Genomic DNA, 21,203 nt, shown 5'->3' with positions numbered 1-21,203 from the left:
ATATTCGTAGTGTGAATCTTCTGCCTCATGTTCCCCCTATTTCTTCCGAGCTCACAACTATTGCTCATTTTAAAGCCATTTCTGTGACGGAGTCCTGATGAAGGCCATGCCGAAACACGCGTTGTCTGACAACATACCGCCAGTCTCTGCACATCACTTGATCATTGTCACCCTGAATTATGGATCATGTAATCTCTTTTGTAATGAATCACTAGCAATAGGTTTATGTTTGTCTTTACATATGTATCCAATGTGAAGTATGACAACAAAGACAGATGTGGATAATGTTTTACAGATTAACTATTCCTCATATGTAGCAAGTACGTACACTTATTTATATAAAGCATTATTGATAACATTTGATAAATGTAATTTCTTTTTTATTATTCTATGAAAAATAAACAAATGTGATTTTGATATTTGTTACGACAATCACTGTTTTCATTAATGTCTCAGTTATAGAGTTTCTTTGCCCGCACCAACTGTTATTTACTGTGCCCAGGTGTTTTCTAACATGCTATTGTATCAGGCGGTTGTACACTCAGTGATCCTATGCAGCGGGTGGAGGTAACATGTGAGGAGAAGGAGTAAGAGGAAATAAGAGAACTGCCCAGATAGGCTAAATTACAGTTCTCCATTATAGGATTGCTTTTATTACAAATGAGATTTGCCAAGTTGCACTCTGTGTAAACATCCTTTTACCATGATAGAATGTTGGTGTTCAGGATATGTGACTATTTGGGACTGCCTGCAGAGTGGACTATGGTAGCATCCTTCAGTGACCAGAAAAGTGTTGCATATATCCCCATTCTATGCAGACATGTCTGATTAGTATTGAGTGTTTAGTTATGTTCTACTATTGCCAAATGTCTCCGTTTTACAAATTCCTGATGTCTTTGGTATCTACTTGCTCCACTTTGTGAAAGCCTTTGAGCATGTTCCCGAATAGAAATCCTTACTAGTTTGATGCCACTGTGCTTATTTATTACTAGTAGAAATCTATGAGATTATTTATGGGATAACATTTCACCAATTCCAGATCAACATAGTCTAATTCCCAGCTGCCTCTCAGAAAATCACTAGAAAAAGTGCGTTTGTTGGAAATGAAGTCAGAAACATTAATCTTTAAATTCCCTTCCCTAGCTTTTTCTGGTGAATCAAGATTCAGAACATGATTATTTGCACTACGTATGGTTTTGCTTTCACTCGAGCACACTGTTTCGGTTCAATTGTCCTTGTGGAAACTGCTCCAGGGCAAGAGTTTATTTGTATTTGGTTTTAAGTAGGAATAAGAATCAGATTGCTCTATATTCAGGCATACAAAAATAATACCATGTTGCTGCATGTTTTCATTTTGCAAAAGAAAGGGAGACCAAGAGTATTCACAGTATGTGCTTTTCATGGTGCTCTACCAAATATTGAGAACTTTATCAACTACAAAATATTGACTACCAACAAGATAAATAAATGTGGAGTTAAGAATAGCAAATCTATACTATGTTGCTTACTTTAACAATATGTTTGGATTGTGAAGTTCAATGTTATTGACCTGGATATTTTAGCATACATACGTTTTTCAATTGGTTGTGATTGTGGGGCTCTGAACAACACTCAGACTGCATTAAATGTATTTGTGACGTGCAGGCTCAGGTCGCCTGGCGAGTCCCACCTGCCTCTTATGTCACTAAAAGTCACATCTGGGAGCAATGCAGTTAAATCGCTTACATAATTCTCTTTACTCACTTTGACAAGAATGTTTCAAGGGACACGTAAGGGAGAAAGAGTCGATAATTTGCACTTGACCAGTATGGCCAGTTAACTATATTGGATCTACTGTTACATTTTGGCACCTTCTAACTCGTGCTTCTGTTTTTTTTGTGCTTTTCCAAAGGATATTTTTGAGTGGTTTAACATATTGTGTTGTATTGATATTTATGGAGCAATATGTTTGTTATTGTAGTGCACTGTCATAAAGTACAGTTATGATAGACTCATACAGCAATTGCGTGCTGGCAAGAGGAGTCCCACTCTTTTACATAGGAACAAGTTATGTGCTACAACGATATAGTTGAATTTCATATGTCTTTGAAATACTTTTTCAAATACTTTTCAGTCTGAAACTCTAAATAGCTGTGTAAATAAATAGGCATATTTAGTGCATAGTTCTGGGAATTTACCTTGTTTCTCATTATTGTCAGATTCAAGATATATTTTCCTATAACGGTCAATGGCCTTCTAGCATTAACTTTATCCATCCTACTTGATAAAAATCTCGCAAATCTTTGTGAGTTATCGTATGAAATGCCAACACACATCTCCTGCTATTGTTTAGCTAGATATGGCTTTTTTGATTTTTGTAATCTGATTGAAACATTTGAGTCCATTTGAAGTAATGTTAGATTACATTTATAACATAAAACGTGCATATTCATCCAATTGTTGTATTGTGCTTAGTGGAATTCTTCACCATATCAAGAGGCGCCAGAGTTGCTGCCCAGGTTAGGTTGTTTAGCTTGTTTCTATCCCTTTTCTCTACCTGTCTCGTTCTCTTCTTCTCTAACTATCGACAGGTGGGGTTAGCTAAACAAACAGTACATAATGTCTCAACATACTGAAGCACAAGTTGCAATTGTTACAATTTTGCTAACCCTGTAACAGATCCGCCAATTTGTTCCTGTATAAAAATGTAATAAAACATGTTGAAATTAAAAACATTTGGAAAAGGTGTAAAAAACAAATATGTTAATCTTATGCAACAGTTCTTGTAGAGTCCCCACTACATAACAAGCTATCACCCTCAACCTTTGAAGATTCCTCCACTCATCAGATGTCATGAATTCTAAAAAAAATCTTAAATAAGGGCAGTCAGTTAACACAGCAACTAGCCATGATATTTTCAGTGCTGCACATGAAATCTACATCTCATACGGAAAAGATACATACCAGTGGAAAATATTGTAAATGTTCCCAGTCATCATTTTTTATAGCCACCAGTGAGGTGAGGATCGAGCAACCAAAACTCCCATATGTCCAGCTGCAGCAAACAGCTGTAAGCCACATGGATTTACGGCTAAGAGGCTGCTTGGCCTTGGGGATACTGGCGAACAAAACAAGGAAAGTATAGGGAATTACAGGTGCAGATAGATTTTTACATTGAGCACACCAAGCCAGTAAGTACTGTGTAATGGCATCTGCAATGGGAACAACTAAGCAGTATATCACTCAAAAAAGAATACTGCAGAATTGTGAATTACCTTCACTCAAGTCTGGTGACTGATCGTTCAATGTGAGAAGTGGTAATTGATCCAGGAGGATGGTAGGAAGAACCTTGAAATGACTGAGACAAAAAGTTACCATCAGGTCTCAGACCTTAATTGAACAAAAAAGAGAACTGGGAAGTTAGTGAAACTGTTGGCATGGAAGTAGGGAGCCAGGCGTAGCTGGAGAAACCCAACAATGCACAAGTTCGCAATACAATACACAAAGCGTGGAAGTGTGCCTTGTCATGTTCTGCACTGCAGAAGCAGAAACAGTTTAGAGTTCTGTAAGTGGTGGCCACCATCTTGGAATGGTACTTAGAGTGAGTGGCATATACCAATATTTCTGATTGGGCTAAGCAACAAACACCAATACCCTGCTATGCTGTTTGCCATCCTAACTAGGTTGCCACATTTTCCGGGACTTTAGATGTTCCAGCATTCCAGGTAAATATCTTATAGTTGGCAAGTGCTGAGCATCAGTATGTCAGCCCCTGGACTGCTGATGTGTGAATCGGGACTTGACACCAATACTGGCAAAGATATAATCTATGTTTTATCTATGCTATTTAGATGTAAAGATATTTCTTGGATGGCAATATTCTGCAAAACCTCCATTTAAATGTACCTTATATTTACCCGAGTGGTGTTCCCCAGGACCGTTATCCAGGTTCTTACCGTAGCCCCAGCAAGCACATGGTACGGATCCCATTTTTGGCATACACAAGTGTACCCTTATCTAACGTACAGAGTCAATCAGTTAATCATACTTAAAATCTCCTGACTAAGTAATCACATCAACCAAAAGATGTCCTCAATTCTATCAAGTAACAGTTCTGTGAGATCAGATATTTCTTTTAAATTTTCCATCTGGAAGAGACACATGCTCTACTGAGGTGCTTTGATAGCATTATTATCAGAAGGCTTTGAGATATGGCTCAGTTGTGGTCACTATTGACTTTGTAGCTTAAACAAGGGTCGTTGTAAGCATTTCTGTTATATGTAAAATGAGGTGCCCATCGTAGATAGATATACATACTAAAGGTTTAAATTGGAGTCACTTACATATTGAGTAGCTATCCAAAAAAAGCGGCATGGATCCTGTGTCTGGGTTTGGGCGATTCTGATGAAAATTACCAGTAGGCACTTTGATCAGATTTCTAATTAATTTGTAAACAGTTTGAAAATTTCACAGAACTAATCTATGAGATTGTATTCTCATTTGGTTCCATTTGAGGGCATATTTTGAAACTAATCTTTGTTAGTTTCCTGCAGGTTGGGGTCTGTATTTCATTAATAAATGTAAGCTTTCTTGTTACATAGTTACAGTCCTACACTAGGAAGTAACTGGGCCTCTGCATTTCTGCTGGGCTTTCACCAGCAAATAAAGGACCGCAAGACCTATAACTCTCTTTGTTGATTCCTTAGTGAGTTCTCAGTGAGAGAAGCTGGGGCAATTAGTGTGAATCTCTGCGGCACCTCCCGAAATGTTAACAGGTATCCGAAAATTACACCCCTTCCAATATTAGGACCTCACATTACCTTTTCGTTCCCGATAAAATCTAGACCTATCTCTTTCATTTATTTCGAGGCAAAAAAAGAAATAGAAATTGGTATCTGTGGACTGGGAGTTTCTAATAAAAGAGTCTGCAGTTGAGTGTGGTTAACGTTAAAATTAGTTTGGATGAGCAGAGTGGTGAAGGGACTATTTACATCAAACTGCACAAGAACAAAAATCAAATGGAGGTCACAGTTGGACTAGAGATGGTCTTATTAATCTTTGTTCAGAATTTAATTTGGCAGCTTTAAGGTTCCCCTTTGAGACATGAGACTCCCTGATGGGGTATTTCATCATTATTTCAGGCCTATGTTGCTGAAATTAAACTCCTACACTCTCATGCTACAATTAAAAGCAGAATGGATGGCTGGATCAATTTCCTTTGTTTGGACTATTGGCATGGATGCTCACTTTACCCCTGTCATTCTTCTGCCTCAGCTCACGGCTAGTAAAACTCAAAATGCTATGAAATTCTGACCGTTCTTAACATAGGGGACGATTTTAAAAAAACGCCCCTTGTACACCTAGGGCTGACTTGTGTAAAAAGTATCATCCTTTTTTAGTGCAATCTGATCTTTCTCAATCATAAAACTTCAGTTTGCACTGGTGATTTACTCATATATCAGGTTAGGCTACTCTGTAACGCTTCTAAATGATAACACATCTTTTCAAATGGTAAATACACAAGCTCTCAGTTTTTTTATTTGTCTGTATTCACAGACTTCTGGCAAAGTGTTTCCTATCCTGATATTTACTCCAGCCAAGGTAAACAATTAAATCAATTTTCAGAGTGGAACTGAGAAGGCAGCAGATCCAAACCTGGTTGAGAGTGAAGGTATGAATTTCTCCAATATATTTTCCACATAGAAAACTAATAAAAGTTTCAAAATCCAAAAACACACGTAAGGCATATTTAAACAAACACAAATGAATAGTGGCTAAATGTCCGCATGCGTAGGAGTAAGGACCGACTTCGAATACAGCCTAAATTGTTGCAGAATGATAGACTGGTCAGTTTGCCTCAGAAAGCTTTCAAATCATTCGAGGTTGCATAACACTGTTAAGTAAGTGCCTTGCACCAAACTTCAGATGACTTTGCAAAACATCACATGAGCAAGTTCCCACGTTTGCACAGCATGTGAAATATCCCTTTGATCACATTCCGAGATCTCATTAATAGCCTCAGAAGGTTTTCTTTCCCTAGAGAGCATGTCAAATCGAGTGAAGGTATTTTCTTTCATTCCACACTTCATTAGAAGGAGACAGGTTGATTAAAGGTTGCTACTAATAATGGGCGTCTAAGTCGGTCCTGATCTAAATGTGTGGGAGTCCCACGAGAGCCTATGGGGTCTAAAACACTCGTTTCTCTACGTGTTAGGGGTTTCATTATTTTTATCATGGTTGTACCTCGTTTTAGCTCAAGGAAACTAAATAAGTAGCACCAGCCTAAGGCTTATACCAGTGAAAAATCATTTTGATGATTTTACAGGATGAGGAAACACCCTTTCCTAAAAATGGGAAACTTGACAAAAATAATAGAAAAGTTGGTTAAGAGCACAACACAAAAAAGATAAGTTAAAAAGTGCAAGGGTAATGGAAAGGGAAGTAGGAAAAGGTACTTGGGAAGAGTGTATGTAGAGATATTGTTACTGGGATAAAAGTAAAAGTAGAGCTAATAGGGTATAGAGTCGATGATACAAGCAGGGTCATAGGACTTGAGTAAATGAAAAACATAGTTGAGGGTGAAATGGGAGAAGCTACTAAAATAAAGGAAGAGGACTAAAGATAGGAGGATAGAAAAGAGAGAATGGCGTAGGGCCTCCCCGCATAGACACCAGAAATAGAAAGTACTTAGGAAGGAGGAAGAAGAAAAGTATGATGGTCCACCTTATATGAGGGTAATAAGGGCTGCATATGATGCTGGAAAAATGAGTGCATGGAACTTTTTTCAACATGTAGGGCATTCACCAGCTTCATAAGCATACCATTGAATTACTGAATTGCAAACAAAGAGGGCACACGTTCCTCCACAACAGATTTCCTTACGTTTGATTTCCTGATTCACTTATAGCCTTAGTTTTGAGATTGTTCAAATGATTGCCTGATACTCAATTTCACAAGCTCGGAAGGATGTCACGTGCAATCTGCCCTGCTTGATTATATTATATGACCTACAGATTACACAAATGTCTCTGTTGGCTCATCAATTATGTTATGGTACTGAAACTTGAAGCCCACACACAGATACACAGGTACCTGCAACAGTATCATTAACTCTCTAAAAAAGCAAAAAATGCACATATGATACAATTTACTCTTCTGCAGACCTCTTTTTTTTTACTGTGTCTGCATGCTTATTCCCCTGCTCATTACCCACATGTGGCATCTCTTCCTTGCTTCCTTTGATTTATCCTTCTATCCATCCGTCCACCCCCCTTATTCTGTCCATCACTAAAGATTTGAAAGCCACACTGGAAACTTATTTTTAACTTACTGTCCAGAATTACAAACTTTCTTCAAGTATTCAGGAACACTGATTGATTTTTAGATTGTTTAGACTTTTTCTATATCCCCAGAGAAATGTTGTCGCTATGATTAGCTTGTAAAACCTATGATCTCCACGACTAATTCACATCCCTACCTGTATCTAAGCTGTTAAGGCTCTCTGACTTCCACTCAGATTCGAGGAAAATTACTACGAGTGGATGCACCAACTAAGCAGTGCACTGTGAGACGATGATCACTGCATAATAATCCCTTGAGAATGGATAAAGGATAGGTATATTGTTTTAAACTAGGGCATGTCAGGAGATGAATGAAGATCTACCTTAAGAAAAGGGATGATACTACACTTCTAGATCCATTAGAGATCCCCAGGAATTTTGACAGAGGTTTGCAAACTCACATTTAATGGAATACTTCGGAATGTGTGCTATTGAACCGATTTTTTTTTAATATTTAATTTTATGGATTTTTGACAAAGGAAATTTTACAAAAGAAAAAAGATTAACATTACAGCACAGTTGAACCGATTTTTATTGCAATTAAATTCACATAATATGGTGCTCAGAATGTATGCCAAACTTTGACACTCATGTGGTTGTTAAAACAATGAAGGTGATGGGCGTTACCAGCAGTAGTATCACTTTTTCATACACTGTAATTGAGTAGCAAGGCATAGTGTGGTCATGTAGGTTCAAGTGACAGCATTCAGTTCTAAGTGTCCATCAGATGCACGTGATAGGTCTTCAACCACGTTTATCCGTACATACAGCACAATGTTGACAATGTTTCGTCTTGTCAATAGCTATAAATTGCCTTTCTCAGGCAAAGCGACACACATTTTAAACATTCATGAGCTTCATATCTGTTTTAGGAGCTACTCTAGGAATGCACACATAAATACATTTAAATATTTAATTAAGGATCAGGATATTAACTGGGGCAGCAAAATAACCTTAAAGATATAACTTCCATCATTTCAATAGTTCTTCTAAACTTCTAAAAGGCCTGTTTTTTAGTATTTCCGATTCTCTTTGCATCTTGATAAGGAAACTAAACATATAGCGTTTACTTTGGAGGGTGAAATAATTTACTTACATTCCACGACCTTCAATCAACAGTCATACCATACCACATCTGAACATAAATACACCCTACAAGTTAGAGATAGAATTCCGAATACAGAAGAATGAACAATTTCCAAAAGGCGTGTATATATATATATATATATATATATATATATATATATATATATAATGTGTGTGTACGTGTGCGTGTATATATATATATATATATATATATATATATATACTTATATATCAATCATATATATCAATCAAAAATACTTTATTCAGTATTTCCAACCATAAAAGTACAAGTACATAAACAAATACAATATACATTTAATTCAAAACATAAAACACAAGAACCTCAAGAAAGAGCTGATTTTAAAACAGTAAGCCACACCGTTGGAAATCATTGTGATCAATTAAACACACTTTGGAATGAATAAAACAAAAAACTTTTCAAGAATCCTGAAAGAGTCTTATCAATGTATACATCATAATTAATAATAGAAGAGTTTATAAATACAATGGTAATGATAAAACATCGAATAAGACACAAGGGAGATAAAACATCGAAAACATCATAGTGCAAAATAGTAGTGGCGTGCTTTGTGGTAGGGAAGTAAAGAGTGAGCCTAACAAATCAGTTTATAAAGCAAATACAGTGCTAGGGAATCTCTCAGACACTCTAGCACTCTGCACCTAATACACAACTACAATGGAGATACATGGACAGTGCACAGACAACCATTTGTAAGGCCTCTGTACCCAGGAGCCGCATGGCAGCCTGAAGCTATCGGCATCCAAGATGTTTACATAGAAGAATAATCCATGCTTTCCTGGGTCCGGCTTAGCCAGGGAAAAATAATATAAAGTGTACCAATGATTCTTCTGTTTTCCAGCAGGCCGGGTATGTGATGTGTGTGACAGTTTGGGGATAACACTTGACTAGGAGTGGCATTAACGGTAAGGTGCCAAAGTGCAATTTGAGCTAAAGTTGCTTTGCAGCTGGTGGGTTGAAATAGTCTAGGAGAGGCTCAAATGCAGAATCAAGTTTGAAGTCCAAGAAGAAAGAAGTGAGCAACCCTTCAGGTACACTTCTCATTTTGCTAGCATGTCTATGGTCCCAAAATGTATCCTTAAGGGTGGTCCCCAATAGGTGGTTCATGGATGGTGAGGACGACCTTTAGTCACATAGGCCAATATTGACTAAAAGCTTTGAAACAAAGGATTGCAACTTGATCTAACCAAACCTATCTAGGGATACTCCATCCTCCAAGGCTCTCAAGATATTCATTCAGATCTGCAGAGTATTTCAGCCTTGTCCGATTCAATAGTGGTCTCAATTGGGCCTTATGGATCATCGAGTCGATGCCTATGTCCCGTCTCATGGGCATTATGGGGTATTCTTTGGGAGTCTAGTTAGAGCTCTCAGAAATGTATTCTCTGCCACCCCAAGCATGGCCAGGTTTGAGTTACCCCATATTTTGGCCCCTTATAGGGCACTACCCATAGCCTTGGCTCAGTACATCTTGAGCGTGGGGGAAATCCACCTAGTGTGTGATGTTCTGTTGAGGATAGCAGCGGAATGGTGGATCAAGTTCAGGCTGCTCTTCTGGTCCTGGGCTAGCCATTACATAGTCCCTAATCCCCAAGTAGTCAAACTCACTGACCTTGTCCAAAGGGTGCCCCACCAACAATATCCAACCCCTAAATGATTTATAGGTTCCAACGCGACAGAAGCTCAACCCACATCAAACCGAATCCCTGTTGATTTCCCCCAGAAAAGCGCTACGAACATCCTAGAATGGACCAACTGATCACAGCACTAAACTGTACTCCGAGGATCGTCAATTCGACCAAATCTTTGGGAATTGTACTAGACAGAAATCTGAACATGCTATCACATATTAACATGTTCACAAAAAGTGCCCGGTTCCATTTAAGTTACCTCAGAAAACTGAAACCTTTCTTAAACAAATCAGACCTGAAAACAGCAGTCCAGGCACTAGTAATATCAAGGATTGAGTACGGTTGCACAACTCTAGCTGGTCTCCCCAAGATCTCAATAGCCCCTCTGAAAGCCTGTCTCAATGTGGCCACTAGACTTATAACCAGCTCCAGAAAATTTGACTGCATCACACCCCTTCTGACGTGGCTGCCTTACAAAGCAAGAATAAATCTAAAAATAGCATGTATCACTCACAAAATGATACATTATAAAACACTGGTGAACCTAGCCCAGAAAATCACACTATCAGGAGGATGCCGTGCCTCCCGGAGTCATGAAGACCTACTATTGAAACCGAGAAGAATTTCGTCCATCTCCACTTTTAAACATGAAGCCAAATATTTTTATATGAGTAAATATCTCCCATAATCTCAACAGTCACTCCATTTTCATTGATCCCCCAAGATCATACAAATGCTAATTCTCATCGAACTTTAACCTTGTTGTGGTTCTTACATATGTATATTAACCCTAAATGTTTTTGTCAAAAACAATGTACAACTACTGATTTTTGATGACTTGAGTTGTAACAACTGTTTCTTGATATGTAAATGTAAGCGCTCTGATACCCTACTCTGGGTCATGTTTGCGCTATATATATATCACTAAATAAATAAATAAATAATGTGAGTGTGTGTGTGTATATATATGTATACACACACACACACACACACACACACATATATTTTTTTTCTGCTTTCTTCTGCCGTTCCTCGGCAAAATAGACACACACATATATATATATATATATATATATATATATATATATATTTACATATATATACATATATACACACTGATACAGATAGTCACACAGCAACCCAGGTGAGATATGTTAGAATAGTGTTACTAATTACAATTACAGAATTAATAGTAATTTAACTTATGCTGTAGCCTAGTCTATATCTTTAAGTCTCAGAAACATTTACGAAACATTTACGGAAGTAGCTATAACTGCTGAATTGGACGGTTGTGTATGAGTGAAACCTGAGCCTAACTATAAAGTCCCTGTAACCTTTCTTTTTTTCAGTGAATTTCTACGTTTCTAAAATTCTATTTCCTAACTATAACGTCCCTGTAACCTTTGTTTTTTTAAGTGAATTGCTAAGGTTTTTTTTAATTTTTAATTCTCAACTGTAACATGTAACCTTTGAGAGTGAGTGAGTGCATGAGTGTCTCAGTGGGTGTGGGAGAGGGTGTGATGTGTTTGAGTAGGCCTGTGAGGGGCTGCATAAGTGTCCGAATGAGTGTGTGAGTGTCTGAGTAGGTCTGTGAGTTGTTGCATGAGTGTCTCAGTGGGTGTCTGAGTAGATGCATGAGTGTCTGAGTGGGTCTGTGAGTGGGTGTGAGAGTGTCAAGCAGTGAACGATGTATGGCAAGCAGTGGGTACTGTCCACACAGTGCAGTGTGTGATGCTCAACATGGAGTGTCCAAAGCACAATGCATATGGTGCAATAATGATTCAGCGGTGAATGATACGCAACTTACTGTGTACAATGAACATTGTGCAACCTGCTGATGGTTTTGAGCTGCCTACGAGCGAATGATACTGGTGAAGCAATTGTAATCTCCTTCAAGGCTCTCTGTGAGAGGATAACACTTTCTTTCTTTAAGCCTATCAGATCACAGTCTGGGTGCCCTCAATGGTTTGATTACAATTGTTCATGGGCAGACCAAATTGTTTGGAGGGCTTTAAATACATGGCCCCATGATTGTAACTTAGTGGCCACGTAGCACAAAGCCTATAAATTAACTATAAATATGAGGAAGAAATAAGTTCTCTTCCTGCAGTGGTCCTTTCTAAGTATCACTGCCCACACTAAGGATAGCAAGTCATTCTGGAAGGCTGTCTCATGTATGTTTGTCCTAGATCAAGGTGGATCAGCAGTCAGTTGTCACAAGAATGGGGAGGACATGGTGGCGCACTCTGGAAAAATGTATTCCGACGCCAGTTCAGTAGGTTTGCTGCTATGGACCGGGGAGGCTCCATCACTCACATTCATTTCTTTACAGGAAGTGAAGGCCACCATCCAAGAGAGTAGTGGAGGGATTAACATTAAGTGTAACATGGATCTTTGGGGCCCACTTTTGACAAACGTTTATAACAGCTTGAACAGGTCACTGATCCCCTGCTCCTGGGCTTACTCGAAGGCATGGGGGCAGAGCCTAAATGCTACTGCCTGATTTCCCTGTTAGATATACCAGCCAAAATTTTAGGCAGAGTCCTGTATAATGGAGTAGTAGATTGGGTCACTGAAAATAACGTGCCAATATGGATTCCGCAGTGGTATAGGGATGATTGATCAATGCCTCGACTTAAACTTGATCAATGGAAAATATACAGTGGCGAAGCTGTCTGTACTATATCTAGCCTTTGTGGATCTGACAATGGTCTTTGTGTTAATCTGGCTAAGCTGTGGCAATCTCTCATGCATTTGCAAATGGATCCATCCCTAATCCATTTGTTCGTCTCCTTGCATACGGACACTAAGGCCTGAGTCAGGTTTGAGAACAAAGGAGAAGTCACTGATTAATTTAGTGTCAGTCGGGGGGTTCACCAGGGGTGTGTTTTAGCCCCACTTCTTTTATTTTGTACATACATTTTCTTAGCAAGGAGCTTTGGAAGTGGACCCCAGACGTGCCCAGAGTGAATGTTTCCCCCTTACCAGCATTATTGTATGCGGATGTTACAGTGTTAATTGCTCGCACCCCCAACGCCTTGCGTCATCTAGTGCACTCCTTTGTCAATTTTATGGCCAATCTGGATGTATCCACTAGATTTACTAAGTCTTTTATACTTACTTTTGGCCCAAAGTGCATGCAACCCTAAATATTATGGTGGGTAAGGAAGTGCTATTAAGCACCAGCTCCTTCTCTTACCTGGTGATCACTTTCAGCTCGTCTGGGACATGGTCTGCCCATATTGCACAAAGTAGGACCAAGTTTTCCAGGGCTGTTGTCTCACTGCTTAGTCTTCCGTCACCCAAGAGAGAGGGTTCTCACACACCTCTTGCAAATATATGCAGCACAATGTGTTCTTACAGCAACTTTTGGGGCAGGCAAATGGGGCGTGGGAGACTCGGCTACCATCGAGAAGGGAGAAAAATCGATTTTTTTGGAGAATACCGTCAGCCCCCGTGTCAACATCCAGCTGAATTTGCCACAATAAACTAGGCATAGACATTCTGAGTGACTTCATCCATAGCCGGCCAGTCCTCTTGTCGCTTTCTATCTGTAGCTCAGAAGAAGCAAAACTAACTAGAGAGATAGTTTTAGACTGCTTGGTAATATTATAAAATGTATACCAAAATTTTCCTCATGCCATTATTGAAGGTTAGGAATCTACGGCTTTGTTTGCAAGCATATCATTTTTTATTGGCATTACCAGTTGGCGAAACATGTGGCTACGGGATTCTGTTTCTCAAAGCTGCAGTCCGCTCCAGGAAGTCAATGATTTTAGATACATTTCAGGGCATCGATGGATTAGTACTTGACTGTTTTAATTTTGGTTTTATTCATCCCAGTTTGTTTTTATCCTGATTGTTGTTTGTCAATATCCCAAACCTGATGATTTTACATATTTTACTTACATGTTTTAATAATCTGTATGCATTTTATCACTACTTTTGCATGTCTTGCATGCTTTTATGGTTGTTCACAGCCGAATAAAGAGAATTCTGATTTTGATTCTGATTCTGAGTAGCTGGGGTGTATAGTGAGCAGCTAGAATTATGTAATAAATAGTGCACAGTGATCACTGTTGAAAAGTCAGTGTGCAGAAAGCAGTTTGGACGGAACACTGAGAAGTGCAGAGCTCACATTGCAGCTTGCAGTGTGCTGAGATTGTTGCATATAGAGTACTGTGCACTGAACAATTAGTAGTGCATGGTGCAAGTCAAGTAGGTACAAAACATTGAGTAAGAAGTGTGTATTGACCAGTGAGCCATACATGGTGTTCAATGAGCACACTTCAGTGCAGTGAACAGTACATGGTGTAACGGTGAATCGTGCATGTTGCACACTGATCATTGGGAAATCACAGAATGCATTGAGCAGTGACTGGTGCTCAACAAGTAACTTGCAGTACGCAATGAGTAGTATGAAAAGTGTACTGAACAATGAGGAGCGCACAATGGTCATTGAGCACTACGAATTGCATAGTGGGGAGCAGTGTGTACTGAGACATTGACAACCTGTGTTCAGTGTACATTGAGGAGTTAATAGTTTGGATGGGCTCTCTTTCATCCTCCCTTTTGTCTATATTCCTGCTGTCTTTTTCTCAATCCCCTGGGTATTGTAAAAAAGAACTTAATCGGAGTGAAGCAGGCCTGTGCCCAGAGAGTGATTTCTGAAAGAGAGAATTCTGCTGTTGCAAAACAGTTGTTTCGAGGCTACGTTCTGGTGAAATCAGTCTCTTGAATGGAGCCCTACATTCTTCTGGATATGTCCAATTAACATCAAATAAATGAAATAGGTCTTGCAGCTTAAAGAGTTTGAGCTATTGGCATTGTAAATGACATTGCCTTTTATCTATGTGTTAATTATCAAAATAGATCAATAAAAGGCATTGTCATGTAAAGACTGCAAGGCGACAACGAGGAGTCTTTTCATTGAGTTAAAAAGTAATACGGTCCAGAGTGCCCAGGGACTAGCCAACAACTGCCCAACTGGACAAACACAAACAATCTAAGACCAGGATGGCATAGGTGGAGGAACCATGACAATACAATATTCCAACCACTGTCATATAATATAGAGTACATTTGAAAATACAAATAAAACATATAATACAAGGCACATTAATATTATCAAGAAATACACCACACCACATGTCATTTACAATGTCAATAGCTTAAACTCTCGCAGATGCGAGACCTGGTGTTTGCATTGTGATCCGCATAAACAGCACAGCACTGATTGGTAGTTGTGCGTTAAGTGGCTTATTATAAAATATTGCTTGGCATGTGTATTTTTTTTCTAAATTTCCTCGTTAGCTACTAAATAGACATGAATTATAGCATACTCCGTAAACTGAGTCATTAATTAATGAAAGTAGTACACCAAAAGGCTATCATAGTAGTACGTTTTGTGCTATTCACAACGATTGCCATGCAATTCAGGAAACACCTGTCTTAGAGTCCTTAAGGGGAGTTTGAATGAACTTCAAAAAGTGACCATACCAAATTATTTATCAACATTTACAAGGCATTCTCCCTGGTAAATGTAGGCAGGCTTAAGCTGCGGAAATTTACCTGGGAAAACTGAGAGGGGGGAGGGGATAGGTGAGATGTAGAAATTAATTTGATACACATATTGGATTTTAACTATTGATTCGTGATTGGTGCATATGAGGTACACATCTGAATTTTTTTTCACAAGAAGAGGAGTAGTTTTCACGATTCTGATTCATGTGTTGATTAAAAGACAGTAACATGTTTTCTTGGAAGCAAACTGTTTGTAATGGGCACAGTGTGAACTCCTCCTTGAGCGCTAACTGATATGTGACGATCTTCTGATTATGTGCAATCTCGCAATTTTTTTAACGAAATCTCATGTACTTCCCAGCAGTATACTTTGGGTGTGCATCTGTCCACAAAGAGGTGGTTGGCCCCCACTGCCCTTGTCTACCCAAGGTTCAGGTAGAACGCCCACTTTGTCTTTATTGATGTTTTTTGATGTGAGTTATTCTTCTTTGTCAATATAGTACACTTAGTTGCATATGTTACACCACCGCTTTAAATGATAGGGTCTTTGGCATCCTTATGTAGGAGGAAAACGTTTCACTACAAATATTACGTATTTCATTAGCTGGAACGGTGGCTGATTAGCATATTTATATATGCAGTTTTATGCGGCTATTGCATCTACTTAAAGCATAAAATGAACTGTTAAGCAATACAATGTACAAACTATTATCCATTTTGAAATGTAAAGATAATGAATCGTGCACACTGTGTGTTAAGATTTGTATGAGATTACAAGAAAACTTGGGGATCCATTGATGGCCATTGGTAGAGTTATCCTTGTTACAATCTTCCAGCCACACATGTGGTAGAGCTCCAAAACCATGGAGGACTTTCACACTGTAAAATGATATTTTTCTCACTGGGATCTACATCATGATCAGCTTGTCTGCTCTAACTCCGAGGTTCTTATCTCTTTTTTCCTGTCTTCTTCTCAGGCTGACTGGGAACGAACCCTTGACCATCCTCCCTCTGACTTCAGAAACGGAGGAGGCTGCAGTCAAAGCATATTACAAGGTGTGTGACCGGCTGAAGCTTGAGCGGAAGCAACGCAGGATGTGTCGACGAGACCCAGGGGTCGCTGAGACCCTCGTTGAAGCCATCAGCTCCAGCGCCTTGGAGTGCCAGTACCAGTTTCGATTCGAAAGGTGGAATTGCACTCTGGAGGGGCGATACCGATCCAATTTACTCCAAAGAGGTAAGTCCACCATTCACGAGGAAGGGTCTGCTCTCTCTAATTGTCTGTGAAATTACGTGTCCTCAAAGTGTGCAAAGGTTCAGATTTTCGCCACCCAATAAACTTCCCAAAATTCTGTACTTAAAGAGCATATTATTTCACAGTACCATTTTGTTTTATACCCTTGTAGGTGTAAATATGCCAAAGCCATTAAAAATGTACACATATGCGTTTTTAAGATCAACAAATCTCAAATATGTTAAATTCAAGTTGTAAACATTGCTTCACACTGTCACAATAGCAACGCATCATTAATATTTAGCTATTCACTTTTAAAAAAAGAATATCTTTGTAAATTCACTCGCAAAGTCGACTTCACAAATGATACAAAGAAAACAAACATTTTAAATTGAGTTTCATTCCATGTCATTTATACAAAATCCTTCTGGCACAAAAATGTGCATCGTTAGTTATGACCGTCCATAACCATAATGTGTCTATAAATGTGTACCTTAAGTGGTTTTTTGCACATATAGTGAGACTGAATAGATGTAATCTGCAGATCTGTGTGCCTGACAATTTGGTAGAGTTTTGAGCTCTGCAAAATATTACCATTCCCAGCTCTTTTGCACAAGATAAAACTCCACTGTAAGTCATACATATGTTCTGTTGTTTGCTTAGGATGCATGTCAGTAACTATTATATTCTATAGAAATGGGGAAAGGGTAAGAATGGATTGGTATTGACGATACACCATGTGTGTTTTTGTAGTATGCCGCTGGAATGATTTGCTGGCTCAAGAGTATATCCCAATAAACCAGGCATTGTCGGCACAGGTAACATCGGTGGAATGGTGGGTGGGGGGGGGGGGGGCAGTGGCGGAGCGGTACGGGTGGGGGGGGCGGACAGACGACGGGATAGAAAAAGCAAACATTTTAAAAATAACCACTTACCCTGCACTCTGCGCATCGTTGTGCAAGGTAAGTGGTTTTACTTTTTTTTAAATTTAACTTTCCCTGCCCCACCCAATCACTGCTACCTGTGATGGCCGCACCTGCAATAAACATTTTCCTTCACTAGAGAAGGAATGTCTAGGATACCGAGTTTGATCATATTTGGCCACATACAACATGATATGGCCATGAAGAAACATCTCTGCTCAGTTGGGTCCTCTGTTTCAGTCACCTTGACGCCATGCTCTTCAGTGTTAGGGTTGCAGCATGCATCACTGGAATGATGAAGCACAGCCATGAAGATGGGTCCACTTATAAGCATCCTGTCACTCGCATCTGGCAATTTACTCCCCGGGAGTTTACCAATGTCTGTGTCCTGGTATTTCACTTCTGATGCAGGCTGTTTCTCCTTTTCACCAGATAAGGAGAACTTGGATACGTGGCATCACTACACCAGAATGTAAACTATCTTATACATAGCATGATATTCATCATCAGCATCAATTTACTTTATATCCAAATGAGACTCCCGCTTAAAGGGGCCATGGAGTGAATGGTGTCACTGTACCTCTCAAAATCGAAGCAGAAATCAGCAAACAAAACATTCTACAATGCCTTTGGGTGAGGGATTGTGAAGCAGAAATGGGAACATTGAACCGTTCTGGTTTTCCTACACTGGATGACCCCTTTAAGAAGGCATTGGAATATTTTACAATTTGTGATGAGATAGGATGACCACAGAGAGCAATGCCAAATAGAAAATGTTGTTTATAGCGAGCAAAGCACAGTAATAACATTTATGTGCACCTCGGATTGCTTGTGAGAGAGCTGCATACTTCGATATCTTGATTTGAGAGTGCAAATCCCCTTGTATAGGGAGTAATATTGTCTGTAATTGGTAGACTTTCAAAACCCTTTGCCTCATTTTCAAATGCTTAGATGGCTCAGCATTTATCTACATATAGAACAAATTTAAAAAATGCATACACTCGAGGATTCTCTGTACTAATTTCCTCAACCTCCTCGTGATCCTGAGAAGCCACTAAAAATCCAGAGATGATAGATAAAAGAGTGGCCGGAAGTCACCTTTTTTCAGTGCATACGGAACTCTCAAAACACCATTTCTTTCAGAATACAAATAAAAACCTACCTATTTTAAACTTTGCTCAGCCCGCGCTCGCCTCACCGGAATCTACATGAGCAATTCAGTGAAATCCATTACATGTGGTACAAAACTTTGTTTAAACAACACAAAAAGAAGTATTTTCATAGGTATTTCAGTGATATTCCCTGAAGCAGCACAGCCATGTTGAAAGAGGCAAAAAACGTTCATCTGGGTTTCTCTTAATACCGTGTGTTAAGGGTCAGGAACCTGATGAATTCTCTCCTGCTTTTGATGTATTTCGAATTCACCTATGTGGTTCAAAGAGAAACATAAATATCCGAATTGGCTACTGCTTCTCAAGGGTGTATGGGGGCGGTTCCTCTACTAGGGCGGAGGAATGTCTCCCCTCTGCTTTCTCGCAGTGCGAGAAGCAGAAACATAAAATGGTAATAACTTTTATTTATTACGATTTTATTTTTGGTTGCAGGCGGGTGGGGGGGGCCCGATCTGACAACAGGTCAGGGAGGAGTGGTGTGCCTGCCACTCTGAGTGCGCAAAGACTGTTTGGTCGGCCCCTTGGGGCCGCCCAAGCCAGTCATGCGCACTCTGCCCTTCTCCATGCAGGCTGAAATGCAGTCTACATGAAGGAAATGGCCTCCCCATAATCCCCTGGCTGGCGGCATCCCAACCTATCACAATGCTTCTTGCAGTGTTGTGATTGGTTTAGGGGAGGGGAGGGAGGGAGCCTGGCTACCTGCTTCTGCTTCCTGTTCCTGGAGGGCAGGAGATCAGAGAAGACGCGGGACCCGGCCGGCAGAAAGGTAAGTTTATATATTTTTTTTTTATTAAATCAAACTCCCCCGCATGACTACTCCCTCCCCGTGCGACCCACCAGACCCCCACCCGCGAGTCATTCCTGCAGCGACTGGTGTATGTGCAATATATATGATTCCAAAAGAAAGCAAATAAATATGACTTGCGACACGGTGAAACTACAGACAAGGTCGGATATTTGGTTGATGTGTATAGAGGAAATGTTAATTCATCACTTGGTGGTGGTCTACTTCTGACGTCTTGTCCTATGAAGAGTTTCTACCAAGTAATCCCTGCACATTTAAGGCCTCATTAATGAAAAGTGAACAGCGATGCAACACTTTTCATAGCGCCTCCCTTGTGAGACCATTGATGTGCCAAATATACACTATGGCGCTCCATGTCTCAAGGATTGACGAGATACGTCAGGAATCCTGACATATCTGGTGGCTCAGTAATGACGCATTGCTGGAGTGTAAACTGACGCATCTCCAACAATGGTGTAATTACACATGGGTGAGTCCCTGCATCACTCCTTTCGCCTGCTTGAAGCAAGCAGAGGGATTGTGACACAGTCAATTGGTATGAGTGGCGCCACTTCTACGAGGCTTTTTTTTACATGGGAACGCCCACCCTGCATACGCAGGTATAATGTAGTGCAGGGCTTTACAAAGTGGCGCATCTGCCTAGATGCGTCACTTTGTAAATAGTGTGCAGTGTGGCGCATTGATTACGCCATCGCAGCGTCACAAAAAAGTAACTCAACGCCGGCGCAAGCCTTCACAAATAAGGGCCTTACAGTTTTCCACCCACTGCTCATGCCTAGAACAGACTTATTGCTCAGCATGCACATCCATAAGCCACTCATTACTGTGCAATTCACTATCATTAAAGAACAACGCATCCGCCCTGGTTCGGTCTTCATTTTGTTGAGATTTAATGATAAATCTCTTCTAACATATTATGCATGATGCTCAATAGGCACTAACCTATCGAGACATACAGCAATCCATCGTAGTAGTATCACTTCCCGAAGAGTGACTGGTGAATGGAAAGAAAAGAATGTGGTCCTACCTCATTTGTCAAAGTCTCGCACTAAGCTTTGTGCGGCAAGGATGTGGCCTAAGGGCCAGAGCTGTTGTCTTTGGAGCTGGGGAACAAGGTTCAAGCCTCGGCATTCGATCAACATCCCGTGATTCTAGGCAAATCACTTCATCTCCCCCATGCCTACCAAAAATTAATGTGTCCTTACAGGTACTCATGTAAAGTGCTCCAATACCTTCAGGTCGAGTTTGCACTATATAAAACTGCATAAATGAAAAAAATATATATATTCTGCTCCCTATTGTGGTGCATTTAGTGGTCCACCGTCCTATAAAATTAACAGTTCAACACATGTAGATGTGTAGCAAGCAAACAGAAAGCACTGGGCGAATATTAAAGAAATCGAGCTTCTTCTCCAGGTCCTAAGATCAGTCTGCTTGCCATAGGTTCCTAGCCAGGTCTTTTCCTGCCTG

The 21,203-nt window shown here is 39.8% G+C and overlaps 1 protein-coding gene across 1 annotated transcript in view; it reads left to right on the top strand.

Annotated features, from left to right (window-relative positions):
• WNT9A (Wnt family member 9A) overlaps nucleotides 1-21,203 on the top strand; it is a 211,674-nt gene that overhangs the window by 124,798 nt on the left and 65,673 nt on the right. The window contains exon 2 of the mRNA XM_078662479.1: nucleotides 16,577-16,836. Coding sequence (XP_078518605.1) covers nucleotides 16,577-16,836 — 260 coding nt within the window. The remainder of the gene's footprint in view (nucleotides 1-16,576; nucleotides 16,837-21,203) is intronic.

This window comes from Lissotriton helveticus, chromosome 10 (assembly GCF_964261635.1).
Source record: "Lissotriton helveticus chromosome 10, aLisHel1.1, whole genome shotgun sequence".
NCBI classification, from domain to species: domain Eukaryota; kingdom Metazoa; phylum Chordata; class Amphibia; order Caudata; family Salamandridae; genus Lissotriton; species Lissotriton helveticus.
This window is presented reverse-complemented; position numbering and strand designations above follow the sequence as displayed.